This window comes from Oryzias latipes, chromosome 18 (genome assembly GCF_053564925.1).
Source record: "Oryzias latipes strain Hd-rR chromosome 18, Olatipes_Hd-rR_3.1".
Lineage (NCBI taxonomy): Eukaryota > Metazoa > Chordata > Actinopteri > Beloniformes > Adrianichthyidae > Oryzias > Oryzias latipes.
In genome coordinates, this window is record NC_136254.1 from 22,861,594 (window position 1) to 22,877,736 (window position 16,143).

Sequence of the window (16,143 nt, forward strand, 5' to 3'; positions counted from 1 at the left end):
AGATGGAAAAACTAACTTAAAAAGTTGACATAATGATCCTTCTCTGCTCGCTGCTGTCCCTTCATATACCTCCACCTCCTCCTTGTCTTCCAGTTTCTTAAGATTTGAACGATGTGGAAGAGGAGGGGAACAAAGTTTGTAAGAAAAAAATTAGTTACTGATCTGGAAAATAAATGAGAACAAACCCAAAAGATGAAACTAAACTGCTTGAAGTTGCCCTCTTGTGTTCTGACATATCCTGGAATTAAAAACTGCAAAGTGTGATGGGAAAAGGGCTTTAGGCAGACTGGGTAAACACACACAAAAAAAGAAAAAAAAAATCTAATTACGGATTCCTTTAGATAAACAGCTGCAGAGATTATGAAGTTTCTGCAGGGATATTCTCCAATATTCCACTCACAGATGCATCTCTGTCTAATACCACCACAGAGAAAATTCAATTGCCCACTGATCTAATTGATTGTATTTGCTCGTTAGGTCCTGATGCAGCAGCAGAAGAGTCGTGCATTCTACCGTATCCAGGCAACAAGGATGATGATCGGGGCAGGCAACATCCTGAAGAAGCACGCCGCTGACCAGGCTCGCAAAGTGAGGAGCGCGGTCCTTCTGCCGCAGCCCGTCCCCATGCCGCGGGGGAGACTGTGGCCTCCCTGACTGTGGAAGTGTGTCTCTTCAGGTGGTGAGCAGCAACGAGGGTCAGGCGCAGGAGGACGACCCCCACACCATCAGGATGGAGTTCGAACCCGCCTTGTACCAGTGCTTTGAAAACTGCGGCTCCTTGAAGCTGACTGTCGCCAGACGTGGAGGAGACGCTGGAGTCACGGTCAAGGTGTGTAGCGGAAAGTTCTTTTGGGTCAGGAAACCTGACTCCTGATCTAAACTCCGATTTTAAGACACACTCCACTGAAAATGGTAAATTAAGGTGTTCTTACGTTATTTTTTCTGATGATGGGAGACATATATAAAGAAAATGAAGCTCAAAATTGCACTTCTGAGTTTTTCTTTATTCAAGCTTTTATGAATCAGGAGCAGACCAAAAAAGAATGTTTTTTATACACAAGGCGGGCCACAAGCTCACCGCTTCAGGGCAACAGGGAAGGGGGCGGGGTTTCTTCATGCAGTCCCGTTGTTTTCTTTTTTTTCTGTTTTGGCTAAAAGTGGCATAATCATAGCTAAAAGATAACTGGGAAGGAAGCGAGGAGGTGGTCCAGGAGACAGACCGGAAGAGCCTCCTCGCCTAGTTTATAAGATTTCTCCTCAACGTGCAGCTCAAACAACATAACAGAAAAAAAGACTCATTGATTTAAGACCTCATCCCTGTTATCTCAGAGAGAATTTGTCAAACTGTGCCCGCCCCCTTCTGTGCACTTTAGATTCTAGAATGATAAATAAACTCGGAAGCGTTCATAAAAAAAAAAAAGTGAGGTACTTCAGGAAAATGTGTAGATCTGCAATCTGCACGATCAATGAAACACTATAGGAAATGAGATGTAAAAGAAAGAGAGAAGAGAAGACTTGAAATCTTTTCTCATTCTGTAATCTGCAGTTTTAAAAATAAATAATACAGTTTTAGTTGCTCAGAAAATCAACAGAGAACTTTAATTAAGCTCATTAAAGTTTGAGGCATAAAGCAACATTTAAATAAAGACCCGTTCTGATGAAAATGGTGTTTTTGGCAATTTAAACATTGTCTTTTGGCATTTTTCTCATGATGGAGGACATTTATAAAGAAAATTAGGCGGAAAATTGCATCTCTTGAGTATTTACTTTATTCAAATCGTGAATTGGGAGCAGACAAAAAAGAAAATTAAATAGTAAATCATATATAAAAAAAAACAATCTTATTTCTGACGTTGAAAATACGCTAGGCGAACCACAAGCTCCCTGCTCTGCTCCATTCTGATGCATCCACTAGTAGATGACTAGATTCATGGATGTCTTTGTTTTCTGGTCTGAGCTGGAATGTGGCTCAAAACTGTCCAGCTGGATAGCTCCAATATTGCTCATCATTTTTGTTGCATCGCTATTGTTAGGTTGGGGCTAGCGGGAGATTGTGTAAACAGAGAGCTGTCAACAATAGAAGGGGAAGCGGGGTTGCTCAAAATTGCATTTCTAAGTATTTCTTTATTCAAATCATTGTGAATCAGGAACAGCCAAAATAGGGGAAGGGGGTGTGGGGTAGCTCCAGGCAGTTTTGCCCACAACTCTGAGGCAAGTTACTAATGAACTAGTGCCTCTTTGAAGAAACTTATGTCCTTTAAAATGACACAGGTTTTTTATTTTAATCAATAATTAAAAGACCACTGGGAACACTGTCACAACAGATCAGAAGATGATCGGAGTAGATCTGTAACAAACGTGAATGTATAAGTACAAACCTTTGAGCAGCGTCTGTACATGGTCAGCCACGTTATGAATGAACACAGGACAATGGAAAGGACAGCTTTCACATTAGCAAAAAATGAATGTCACAACAGGAGTCGCATTGAAACCCTTCTGCTTCACTTCTGCTGTGACCGGCTGCTCTCGTCCTGCAGTCATCTTGATTCCGAGGTTACAGTGACATTTGAATAATGAGGACTGTGGGCTGATTGGCTCAAAGGAATTCATGAGGGGATCAGTATCGTGGAAACTGGGAAAGGACTTGTTCTGACAACATAGGAACATAGAGGTAATGAGGGGAACAGAGCTGTCAGATCAGCAAAGTGCTGCCAAAGAGGACAGAATGGACTCGAACCTTCTTCATGACTTTAATGTCACTGTTTGGGGTGTGTAGGAGTGACAGAGCATTAAATCAGTATGTCACTCTAACTCTCCCACCCAACCCACACTTTTCATTTTGAGACCAGTGATGGCTTTGACTGATGAACCAAAGTGGTAGCATTTGCTTAAATCGTATGACCTTCTAATAATAAGAGCTTCTACAGGCTGTCAAACACGATTGGAGCTTGTTTTTTTAGATTTGGACCTAGAAACTGCCTTGTCACCTCTTCTGTGCCAAAACAGAGTCAAATGTGAGGCCATCTGTCAGCTGGCTGAAGCCTGGCTTATATTGGGGTCATGCAACAGGACAATGACCCAAAACACAGCTCACAGATCTATAGCAGAATGGCCCAAAAGGCTAACAAAGTGTTTTGATGGCTCAGTCCAAGTCCTTAACCCAGTCTTATTAAAAATGCTGTGGTGGGGGAAAACCTAGCATAAATAAACCAAAGTATCACTATTTGGACTAGGCCAAAGGCATGAAAAATAAATAATCTCTTAGAGAAATGGACACATTCAGTTTGTTGCTGCTGCTAAAGATAGTTTTACAACTTTTTAAACGCAATAAAAACTCTTTTTTTTTATGTCTGACCAATGGAAAATTCCTAAAATTGATAAACTTCGGGTAATTTTAAGGGAAGTCTTGGGTTTTTGTGAGGTTGTCAGTTTTTTGCCTGAGTCATAGGATCTTTCTCTTGTGCAGAATGATTGCACACACAATGGCCATCTCAGTCTTCTGTTGTTCAGGTCAAATAGACTTTAAAGAGTCTCAAGCATGTCTGAAACTTGCCTTTAAAGGGCCTCAAGGATGTCTTAAACCTGTCTGTAAAAGGCCTCAAGGATGTCTTAAACCTTTTACTAAGTGGTCTCAAGGATGTCTCAAATTTATCTCTAAATGGCTCAAAGTATTATTTTTTAATAAAACAACAGATTACAGAATGAAAAAAGGTTTTAAGTCTTCCATTCTCTCTTTCATTTACATCTAATTTCCTATAGTATAAATCTGTGTTTTATTGATCGTGCAGAGTGCAGGTCTACACATTTTCCTGAAGTACCTCACTTTTATTTTTATTTTTTATGAACGCTATCTACTTTCACTTCCTCTTTCTATTATTACAATTTTGTTTTTACTCAATGTTACTTTGTTTTTTCTAACTGCTATATTTCTTGTTTTGGCTGCTGTGACAACTGAATTTCCCTCCAGGGATCAATAAAGTCCTGTCTTGAATGATCAAAAAAGATGTCTCAAATTTTTCTCAAATTTGTGGATACGAGCCTCAAGGATGTCGCAAACTTGTCTTCAAAGGGTTTAAGGATCTCTAAAAATAGTCTCTAAATGGCCTCAAGGATGTCTCAAATTTGTTTCTAAAGGGTCTCATGGATGTCACAAACTTGTCTATAAAGGGTCTCATGGATGTCACAAACTTGTCTCTAAAGAAATTCAAGGATGTCTCAAATTTGTTTCTAAAGGGTAACAAAAATATATATCAGTATGCAAATATTCAAAGGATATATGTATTTAAGTGTGGTGTAATTCGGAATTGACAAGTGATCTTATTAGCATTATAGCATTATTTTTATATAATAAAACATTTGCAGACAAAGCCTCTTAAAGAAACATTTGCTTTGTTTTGTGGCTCTTTTTACTGCAGTTGGAGATAAAATGTTTTATTGTATTGTTTTTTTTTAAATTTCTATTTAAAGCCAAATAATTTCTCACATTTCTATGTAAAATGTATGAAATCAATCTTTCACGGTTCTAGAGAATATGAGGCACCATCTAGCTCCGGGCATATTCAGAAATAGCTGCCATATGAATGAATGCACTCAAAAATAAATTAGGCACCAAACACATTTCAGGAATGGGTAAAAATAGATGCGGTGCTAAGACAAAAAGGAACGTTAGCACAGACGCTATGATTCAGTTAAACAAAGGATTTTAAGTTGCCTTTATTATTAAAGTGTCAATTCCTTTTTTGTTCTTTTTACTTCTCCACAAGCAGGAGAGGCTTAATCAAGAGGCTCATATGGGGACAGAGAGAACGCTGTGCTAGCAAAGCCTTTATTACCAAAGTGTGTCTGACCAGAAGGCCGAGTTTAATGAAGCTGTTCTTCTTGTTCCCCCTCATTCTTCATCCCCATTTTCCCAAATGTTTTTGCCACCTTCCTTTTTTTCTTTCCTCTGTTTCTGCTTTTTTTCCCTCATTTCCTCCTGACTCTTCATCTCCATCTCCCTCAGGTGGATTACCGCACTGAAGACGGTACCGCTAACGCAGGCTCCGATTACGAGTTTGCTGAAGGAACGCTGCTGTTCAAGCCAGGAGAGACCCTAAAAGGTTAAAAAAAACTACAGCAACAGGAAAAATGTATGACATGTTTTTTTACAAAGTACGCCACAAAGACGAAAGCTTTTACTGCAAGGGCATCTGCCGCACCGCAAATAAAGCACATTTAAAGTTTATTGCATTTGCTGTAAATCGAAAGAGGCTTTCAGTGACTGAAGGAGAAACACAGGATCCTGAAGTACTGACTGTTCCTTTGGCAGAGATCACAGTTGGTGTGATTGATGATGACATCTTTGAGGAGGATGAGTACTTCTATGTGCACCTCAGCAACCCTCGCGTAGTGGGTCATCCTGAGGTGGGCGCCGCCCCTACCGATGCCAGCGCCACTCCAAAAGCCGTGCTGGGAGACAACCACACCGCCACTGTGACCATCTATGACGACGATCATGCAGGTAAGAACAAACATTAGTTCTTCCTTTTTTCGAAAGCCACACAACCCCAGCATGAACCCCCGGGGGGGAGGGCCCTGTGATTTAAGCAGCAGTCATGGGCAGGTGCCCAGCGGATGGATCTTGATGGAAGATGGATGGATTTTCTTTTCTTTTCAAGAACATTTGTAGGACTGTGTTTACGTCTTTTAAAGACTGCTTTTCTGCCAAATGAAAGGTTTGGAAAGTCCTTTTGCCAGAGTTAACCCTTTAACATTAGGGATGTCAGCAATGACATCTAAATAACAGTCTCTCTTTGACCTACTCTAACACTTCGATCCTTTATGCGATGAACGTAAGACAGCAGTACAAAGCCGCTTTTCTCAGCTTCAGAGTCAAGTTAATTGTGAAAACAGTTAAGAAGTTATGTAGTCAAAAGAATCCAAAAACTGGACTTACAGCTGTGGTATTAAAGGATTAATGTATCCCATGATGGATTCTCTTTGTAATCAGGATTTTTACTCTAACTCTTATTTACCCCTTTAGCTTTAGCTCCAGTGTTGACGTTTTTTGAATTACCGTAGCTCTTCAACCTTTGTTGCTATTAAAGTAATTCTGAAGCTAAGAAAAGCAGGCCTGCACTGGTATGCAACACTTTATAGTAACGGAATTAATGTAAATCAGCTTTTACGCTGAAGAAAAAAAAAGTGTAAAGACTTTAATTAATTGGGTCAATGGCCAATTATTATGGTAACGACCATATGTGTCTTCCTGTGCTGTGGTGATTGGATCTTGTGTCTTTCTGTCATGATCAGTGTCTTGGTTAGCTATAGCAAAGCCATTATTTTACAGTTTAGAAGGCCGTTTTAGTTGCAATAATATAAAAATTTGCTGATCCAGCTATCTGACTGATGGACAAACACATTAAAACTGAGATTGGAGTGAATTGCGTGTTGGTGCAACCTCCTGCCTTAAAGTTGTACGGTATGCTCACTGGAGGGTGCAGAGCAGAGTAGGGGTGTGCATCCTATGCTAGTGGTTTTCTGTCTGGGGAGAGTGGGTGGCCATTAATTTTCTCTTTACACTCTAGAACCCGTGACAAAGTGGTGGTCATCAACTCCTCTCATCTCCTTTTCCTTTCAGGAATCTTTACCTTCGAGAGCGAGAGTCACAGGGTGAGCGAGAGCGTTGGTGTGATGGAGGTGAAGGTGCTAAGGACTTCGGGGGCTCGGGGCCTCGTAGCTGTCCCCTACCGAACCCTGGACGGCACAGCCAAGGGAGGGGAGGACTATGAACTGGCTGCTGGCAAGCTGGAGTTTCAAAATGATGAGACCATGTGAGTATTCTTATTTATGACTGTTAAAAGCTGCTTCATTTCTGACAGATACATTTTTCCAGATTTCCTTTTTTTTAATCGACCAACTTCTGTTCGTTTACAAATCCTGAGTTCATCAGTACAGCTGCACTAAAAGGTAAATTACAAAGTTCGTGTCCAGGCAGCCTAGTCTGCATTAGCGCACACATGCGCACACATGTGCACGTTTGCAAACCGCTTCAGTATCCTTGGGTCTATGCATTTTTAATATGCTGATGTTAGCAGTGTTAAATTGACCACTATATAAAGCAGTTGGGAATGCAGTTTCCTCTGCGGCTCATGGGGCTCATAAAACAAACGCTCGGTGTGTGTGGGTCGATGCTTGTACATCGTGTTGTGTGTGTGTCTGTGCTCGTGTTTGTTGGTGTGGTGTATTGTGTGTGTGTTGGTGCGTGTGTGGCAGATTTAAGGTCGACTTTTACATGAGGGAAGGAGCAAGCAAAATTACTTCCTAAAGGTTCTGATTTTGTGTGTGCGCGTGTGTGTGGGGGTTATACATTTGTGTGTGTGTCCTTGTGTGTATGAGTGTGCAATGTGGTAGCGGATTGCTGGCAAATCAACACTAAAGCTTCCAATCAAGAAAGACAAAAGAAATTCGAAGCGTTCTTCTTTTATGGTTCCTCGTTTTGTTTTTTCTTTTTCCAGACATTGAACCGTAAAATTAAACTTGTCTGAAAGGAACATGCCTTTTTAAAGCCATCTTCTCTTTTATTGCTTTATTCTATAAATATTTTTTGTCTTAGTTTCTACTCTGTATAAAATGACCCTCACTTCTCTCTGTGTTGACAAAATCTCACTCCTGATTGATGAAGCTCTGCAGACGCCATAAGAGCTTCATCTTTTGATTGGCTTTGTATTTGAAGCTGTGAGCGGCTGTTGCATTGGGAGCAGAAACCATACGCATAAATACACATGACAGGTAATCCTTGATGTTATTCACTGGACTCTGCTCAGTGAAAATGAAGCTTAAAGCTTTAGCGCCAGAGTTGACGCTCTTTGAAATGACTGCAAGTCTATAACCATTTACGCAATTACTGTAATTCCAACAGATTCTGAAGCCTAGAAAAGCAGCTTTGCGCTGATATGCAACACTTTACCGTAGTGACGTTTTTGCGCAATTCACGTAAAGCAATTGATTCTGAAAAGCAGCTTTGAGTCAGAATTAGTTGGTTTGTGGTAATTGCAAAAATGCTTGAAAAGCTACAGTAATTTGCAGACAATGTGTTATTTCGTGAAACCAGTGACATTTCCGCTACTTTTGGGTTAAACTGGGTTTGCTCCATCCAACTCAACAACGATCTGAAATATGGAAAATGTAGGAAAAGCAAAAAAGTAATGTTGAAATTCTGTTGGGGTCTGGCCACTGGTACCTGAACCCTCCATGAATAATTTACAAAGCTATAGGCATAAAAGCAACTTAAAAAAAACAGAATTTACATTTAAGGATTAAGATTGTCTTCCTAACATAATATTTTGGAGAATCTTTTCTTTTAACCTGCCTCCAGAGGTTTTTGGAGGAAATACAACATTTTAGATGGAATTTTAAGGGGGAGCCTTAGCAACTTAGGGCTGGGTATCCCTCCGCGTCATGCTTGGGACGTGAAGCACGTAATGCAAGTAATGACCTTTTGTTTTTGCATGACTTTTTAAAGTTTTAAAATTGATGTTGTAATGAATTTTCCGAACGCTGGCAGCTATGCGCTAACGAAGATGACCGGCGACTATGCATGACTTCATCAGGGGGTAGTAACATTCGAATTAGAATACACTATTTATCCATAACTCTCCACTTGGAGGACTAAATGTAGGGGTAGGGAGAAGCCATAGGGGTAGGGGGAGGAATTGGGAGTTCGCCTTAGTGCTTCCTTGTTTGCATCAAATGTGGGAAGAGAAGGTTAGAACTCGGCAAAAGCATGAGACAGGAGGAAATAAATGCTAAAAACACTGTAACATACAATGGCTAATGATACAAAAGGGGCTACCTTCATCATTTTTATCTGCATCATATTGATTGTGCGCTACAAGGATAGTTGAAGCCTATCCAAGGGACCATAGTGTAAAGTTGGCGTCCCTCTGATCACGTCTCCAGTCCATCACACGATCATATCGATCCTCAACCTGAAGTAAAAGTAGAAGACTACACATCTCCCACACTTTCATTAGACACAGAACTATGTTTACACTGTTTGTTCCTAACAAACCTGACACTTACAGACTTACTGTTTTTTCAGCAGAGCAGACTCCTGGCACAATTAAAACCCTGATTTTAAAAGCAACTTTGCAGCACATTGGTGGTTTTTGTGCTCCTTTGAATAAGGAAACCTAAAAGAATAGACAATAGTTTTACTTTGGAATTAAAACATTTTACCATTAGATTCTGCTTGATTTAAATATCATTTAGAAATTAAAAACCCCTCTGGTGTCTTTTCCAGCAGAAAACACTTCTGCAGCATCTTGATTAATTTTAAAATTCAAAAGAGCTTTGCTAAATGTTTGGTAAATGGCGTATACTTATATAGCGCCTTTCCTCCTACAAGGACAAAGCGCTTTACAGTCACAGACCCATTCACCCAGTCACACACACATTCGCACACTGGTGGCGGCTCATGTTAGTGTTCCAAAAAGTTTTGGACTGAAGTGTCATTGCAAGGACACGGTGCATGTGCGTGCACTCTTGTGTGTGTGCAGCACAGTCACGTGATGCGGTCCCTGCTGCTGGTGACACAGCAGGGACCGCATGCAAGGATGGCAGGAGAGGCTAAAAAGAGCAGATGCATGTGTTAGCATATGAAATGACTAAGAATGGCTGATGAAAGAGCCCAGACTAAAAACGCAGTTCATCCGTTTGCTTCAGCATGAAAAAAACTAGCATAGACCTAGAATCTTCAGTCCCCAAAGAGGTAACAAATATGTGGGTCAAGTGCAAACAAAAACAAAACAGCATTAGCAGCCTTCACTGCTGGATGATGATCTGCATTGGGAAGCTGAATCTGTGGAAAACTGAGGACAAAATGAGAACTTGAACCGTTATGTTTAAATGTCCAAAATAAATGTGAAAACAGGGTAATTCAAATGTAGAAATTAATCTGTGACAATAATGCAATTTTCAGTGCAGAAATGTGACTTACATATTCATAAGGTGATTTTCAAATATTTAAACCCTTTCCAAAGAAGACCGTGTTTTTGGTGTTTTTAACATGTTCCTGTAGCATTTGTCTTATGCTAGAGGACACATTTAAAAGAATTTAAGATCAAAAGAGTGTTTTTTTTTATTCAAATCATGTTGGATCAGGAGCAGATTAAAAGCTCATATTTACAGTAAGCCATTAATATTTCAATAAATAAAGAAAAATATCATCATAAAATTAATTTCAGTCAGACAACTCTTGCAGTAAGAAATATTTATTTGACATTTTCCACATTCTTTAAGTTGGCATTCACATATTTTCGTTTGGCATAAGACTCCGTTCAATTCCATGAGAAATTTCCATAACACTTTCGGGTAACAAAACCCCCCTTTACGGAGCCCACAGGTGGAAGCCAGGGAGGAGGGTGGGGCGAAGAATGAGCGCTGAAGGTAAGAAAGAGAATGAACGACTGCGCACCTGGGCTTAAATAGGACGCTGAGCAGGTGAGTTAATTGACTGAACCGCCCTAGGGTATTTACCTGTAAAACACTGCAGCGAGTATCTGCCCGAAATACGATAAATCGTCATTAAGGATTATCATGCTATCAATCTTAGAATAGCATGCAATTGATCACAGAAATGTAGATGATTATTTAAGGAAAGTTAAGCGATTCATCCAGAAAATCATATGATTGATTGCGATCAAAAATACAAATAATTCTGCTTCTATGACCGATGTGGCAGAGAATCTAGGGTTTCTCAGGAAACAAATATTTTCCTTTTTAGTACAAATTTGATAAATAAATGATATTTTAGCCACTGCCTTTCTGATATTGAAGTGTTTTACTGTAACTTTAGTCAGACCTGCATGTTGTGCTTAAAGCTTTCCTGAGACTGACAACGTCCTTCAGGCTCTGGAAAAGCTGGATGAACAGAGTGGCGGTCCTTTGGAGGAAGGGAGGGGGTCCAGAATCTGCTGTTTCCGCGTAAAATGGAGTGAAAGCTCCGGCAGCAGGCGGATCACTCCTTCCTGACTCCTTTCACACCGGCTTCACAAGTACTCATTTTTTGCTGCACGCCTTCGTTACCCGGCTGCTTCTTCATCGCCCCGCTCATCCTCTGCCGCTTCGCTCCAATCTGTTTTTCCAGGTTTGCGGCGTCCCCCTCATTATCAGCATTTCCCACCAGCACTGTCTCCGTTTGTTTTGTTTTTAATCTTTGGATTTCTCACTCTCCTTCTCCACATCTTTTACTCATATTATTTAGTCTGAACTGAGATTTTTTATCTCTTTTCGCCCCTCAGAGTGTTTCTTCCTCTCGTTTCATGACGAAGTATTTGAACCTCTTGTCAGAATTTCCCTTTTTGCATTCACTTGGAATGGCTTTAATCAGCTGCACTCTCAGCTGCCATCCACACTTTTTTTGTCCTCGCCTCTGTCCACTTATGTCCTTTAATAACCTTCAGCTTTCTATCTTCCTAAATTAGACGTTGTTTTTGTCTTTTCCAATTTCACCTTCTTCCCACTAAGCAGCACCCTCATGCACCTTTACCGCCACATTGCTCCCCTCCACCTTTTACCTTTACTTATTTACCCTGTCAAATGTTTCCTCCCATCCTCTTCTGCCTCCACTCTCACTTAATCACCTTGTCTCACCTTTTTACCCTGATTTTTTTCCCCCTCTCCATCCACCTCTGTATGCCATTATTCAAAGAAAGGGCACCTGCCTCCAAAGCTTTCACTGGATCATAACCCAGGCATTATTCAGGGTCCACTCCCTTTGTTCTCTTTAAAGTCTGCTTTCATTTAATCTGTGAGAGAGCTTTCTTTGCCCTCTTTATCTAGTTTATGATTTTTTTTTCTCCCACCCCCAGCCGCCTGTTGTTAATCTGTCAACATTTCATGGCAATGCTGGCAAATTAGCTTTCTTAAAAGCAGAGGAAAACAAAAGCCTGGTGGCAAAAGGATGGGGATGGGTTGTGAGAAAGGAGAGGAGGGGCTGGGACACGGCGGCTGCTAAAAATTCTCGAGGTAAATCTAAAAGGCGCTGGAGCTGAACTGACAAGTGGCGAGGATGGGCAGGAAAGTGACGGGGCCTCACAGCCTTTACTCCATACCAACTTAATTGCAGAGAATAACTCTTGTTTCTTTTCATCACCGGTTAGAGATCAAGTGATGTCATCAACACCTCGCAGTGCTTTTATTGGCCAAATGATGTGCTAACAAAGTCATCACTGTTTGGTTTTCATGATGGAATCACCTTTTAACCTCTATAACCCTACGATTGTAGCTTTAATTATGTTAGGAATTCGATGAAATCTATATTCTATCCAATATACATCTGTGCCGACTAGTTTGTGTGGAAGAAAAAAATACACAATAACCGCATAAAGTATCACGTAACTGCATTCATTCATTATCCGCTCCCATTATATCCAGCAGGAATTTAATTAATTCTCTGTGTTCAGCTAATTAGCTCTTCTTTTATCTTCCTCTCTCTCCTTGGCCAGTGGAGCCAACAAGTGTCTCGGCTCTGTGAGCAGCTCTAAATCTGCCGTCTTGTTTTGGTTGTTGTGTGCTCATCAGAAGGCGTGTGTGATGTAAAATGAGCACGAGACAGACAGATACTCTCGCTCCGTTTATTCTTAGCTTTCCCCTGACCTGCAACACCGCTGAGAATCTCAGCCAAGAAGCAGACAACTGTGCAACTGTCTGCCGTTACTGCATGTGTGTGTGTGTGTGTGGGTGTGTGTGTGTGTGTGTGTGTGTGTGTGGTCCGCTCCCTTGGCTGCCTATTATAAATGTGAAACAGGTGTCCCTGCCAAATGTGCCAACTCCTGTTCAATTTCTGCTCAGTCCTGCGCGTGCATTCAGATATTCCACTAATGCTATAACTATTGCATCTGCACCTAATGAACCTATACTGTGCTGATTTGTTCCTTGTACTTTTTTTGTTTGTGTTTTTTTGGTTCATGAGGCTCATTTTTTAACAGCTACCTGTTAGCATTGTTTGTAGAAATATATTTAAAAGTCAAGGGTGTAGCTCAGGTTTCTCATTGAAGCTATATTGTTCAGATTAATGCATAGAAAGAATTACTTTACCATCAAGAAGTGAGTAGAAAACAAGTTATAGTTGTTCAACTTTTTGGCATATCCCGCCATGATTTGCACAGGTGGTTTGGCAGAGATTCCCTTCCTGACACAGCCCTGTATTTTATCCAGGCTGGGGACCGGTACAGGGGGACCCAGACTTGGGCCCCCTTCTGGCTACATAGTTGGGCAGTAGCACGAGGCTTATTTTATTCTTTCTAGCATTGTTAGCTAACAACACACCAAAGCATAAGATGTGTTGCTTTTTGTTTTTGTTGCTTAAGTCTTGAATCCCGGAGATACAGGAAACACCACGCGCTCTTTGAACTACGGTAACTCTTCAACTGCTCATGCGATTGTAGTTAATCCAACGGATTCCAGAGTTGCCTTTCTCTATGTCACAGTCAGTTGGCTCCCATTAATTGCTTAAACAGAAGAAAGAGTTTAGGAGTTAAAAGGATTCAAAGAATGTCAACAAATAGCTGTTCTGTTTAGTGGTTCAGTAGGGATTTATTTTAGGTAGTTAGACTGCTGAGTGTGTTAAAAGCAAAACTCCAATTAAAGCCACAAGTGGCGTTGAGTAGACCTCACCGTTCACCGCCATCAAAACGAATGTTTGCATGTCAGCTCACTCTTCACTGTAATTCTTTCTTTCTGAAATGAGATTGATATATCTGTGGGACTTCTTGTTGTGTTGTCTACAATTGATGCTCGAAATCAATCAATTACTTGCTTTATACAAGCTTTAAGAAGTGACAGATATACCCATTTAATTGAATTGAATTTTGCAATTATTTGGTTTTAGATGAATAACCGCGTCATACACTTGCATCGTACACTCACTCACAAAGTATGTCTACTAATATCGATTAATGCTACCACATTTACAATACAGTGTAGACGTTTTGGGAAGTACGTTTAAAACAAATCTACACTGTTTGTATATCTTTAAAAAAAAAGCTATTCGAATCGTTCATGGTGTGGATTATGGAACTCCTACAAACGCACAACTGTTAAAGTCAGGTTTATTGAAACGATGGGAACCTAGTGAAGCTTAAAACAGCACTCATCATGTACAAAGCCAGAAATAACATGCTACCAATAAACATACAGCAAATGTTCAATGACAGAGATGGGAGTAACAATTTAAGAAATTAGCTGAACTTCAAAAAAAGAGTGCATTCATACTACTTATTTATTTATATGTGGATTTATGGAATGGATTGGACGAAGGTTTAAAACAAACCAAATGTTTATTCAAAAAAAAACTACAAGATGTCACTGATGGAACTGTGCAAGGCAAGAAGTGATCAATAAAAAATGTCACTTCTGCATAGGTGCTATGCAGAATGTAAAGTGAATGTTTTGAACAAAACTGTAAATAGAAATACGCACATCATTAGGTGTTGTAAAACGGGGTGGGATCATACTAGATTTCTCTTCAACCCACTCCTTTTCAAGCACACTGTCTTATTTTATTTGTCTATTTGAAACTCTTGTGTTTTCTATCATTTGTGTTTGAAATAAAAAAAAATTGAAAATTGAAATAGAAAGCCATAGTTTTTTTCACACATCTACATGTATCTCCTTTGTTTTCTGTTAGCTTTTTTTTTTTACACCTGTCTAATGAGCTTGATTGCTCTTCATATGGTTTTTATAAATCATGTTGGTGTTTAAATGGTGAGCAGTTCTGTTCGAACACTGCCGGATCCTCTTTAGCTCTTGTTCCTTTTGATGTCCTGGTTGCTTCCCCCTGTTAAACCCATCTGTGTGGATGTATCTCTGTTTCTGCCTCGGTTGTGTCTTTCTCTGTTTTTCCATTTGCTTTTTTCCCCCCACTGTTTGCCTGCAACTACATCCACCAGTGACTTCAAGAGTGTCACATAAAATAAAATGCATCACTGTTGAAAATCACATAAAATCTTTGTAGCTTTTTGTTCAAGGCTTTTGTTCCAAACCAGCTCTGCAGACAGTGTAGACCCCAAATTGAGGTTTGCAGAATTGGTTGCTTGAAAAAAAAATAATGGACAGGGAAACTATTTTTTTTTTTTATCGTTTAAGGATTCACACCAACACTTGTTGACTTGCAGTGGACAAATTACAGCTTCACAATGTCAAGCTTTATCTTCAGCAATCTCAGCATCTGCTGCAGTGGCACTGCATGTTAATTAAGACAAAAAATAACATAGTAGTGCTCCTGACAGCTGCCAGAAGAGCTGTGATCAAACATTTACTGCTGGAATTTAATGCAGAATTCTGCTAGGATGCAAAGAAAAAAAGAAAAATCACATAATCCTTGTGGTGTGTTGATTCAAGGAAACAAGAAAGTAGAAATGTGAGCCTGTGAGTGTGTTTGTATTTGTCCGTGTGCTGTTTGTGCGTCTTGTATTGCTTGTAATGTGTTTGATATTTGCAACCTGTTCCTCCGTCTGTCACCAATGTTGGGTGACTAACCCGAAGCTGTTGCTAAAATAAAACGTTCTTTGAACTCCAAATCCCCTAAAGAGCTGTGCGCTGTGTGCAGACTAGTGTGTGCATCTTCCTGTGCACGTGCCGCTGTGTTTTTGTGCGCACTGCAGCTCCACTGGCACCTATGTGAGTCAGCAACTCACTTTAGCTCCACAGTCAAATTTTTTCTTTTTTTCTTTTTCCCTTCTAGCTCGTTTTACGTCATTCCTTCCTCTTTGCTTTACAAACACACACAGTTCAGCAGGATTTGCATTCTCCCATCAATGTGTGCGTGTGGATACTGTATCCTGCCTGCTTATCAATACCCAGCTTAATACATTTCTTTCAAACAGGAGCCTCAATTTAAACATGTGATGTTCGTAAATCCTCAGAAAATTCCAGAAAAAGCTAAACCAACCTTGAAAGCAGTGTGCACCGTGGGTACAGTAAAGATACAAAAAAGGTCAAATGTGTTGTTTTATTTCCATTTTCCTCTTAAAAAGCTGTTCAAACCCAGCTTGTTGCCCAATTGTTTTGTATTTCTGCTGCTTCCTGCTGAGCGATTTTTTTTTTTTAATATAGGAGTTGTTTTAGGGGAAAATCCACCTCAAAAGCAAGTAACCCAAA

At 40.2% G+C, this 16,143-nt stretch overlaps 1 protein-coding gene across 5 annotated transcripts in view; it reads left to right on the forward strand.

Moving 5' to 3' along the window:
• The window catches only part of slc8a4b (solute carrier family 8 member 4b), a 137,581-nt gene that overhangs the window by 67,833 nt on the left and 53,605 nt on the right, over positions 1 to 16,143 (forward strand). For all 5 annotated transcript variants that reach the window (XM_078936060.1, XM_023965840.2, XM_023965841.2 and 2 more), the window contains 5 exons: positions 478 to 588; positions 677 to 829; positions 5,003 to 5,099; positions 5,309 to 5,500; positions 6,620 to 6,812. In XM_078936060.1, the coding sequence (XP_078792186.1) occupies positions 478 to 588; positions 677 to 829; positions 5,003 to 5,099; positions 5,309 to 5,500; positions 6,620 to 6,812 (746 nt within the window). The remainder of the gene's footprint in view (positions 1 to 477; positions 589 to 676; positions 830 to 5,002; positions 5,100 to 5,308; positions 5,501 to 6,619; positions 6,813 to 16,143) is intronic.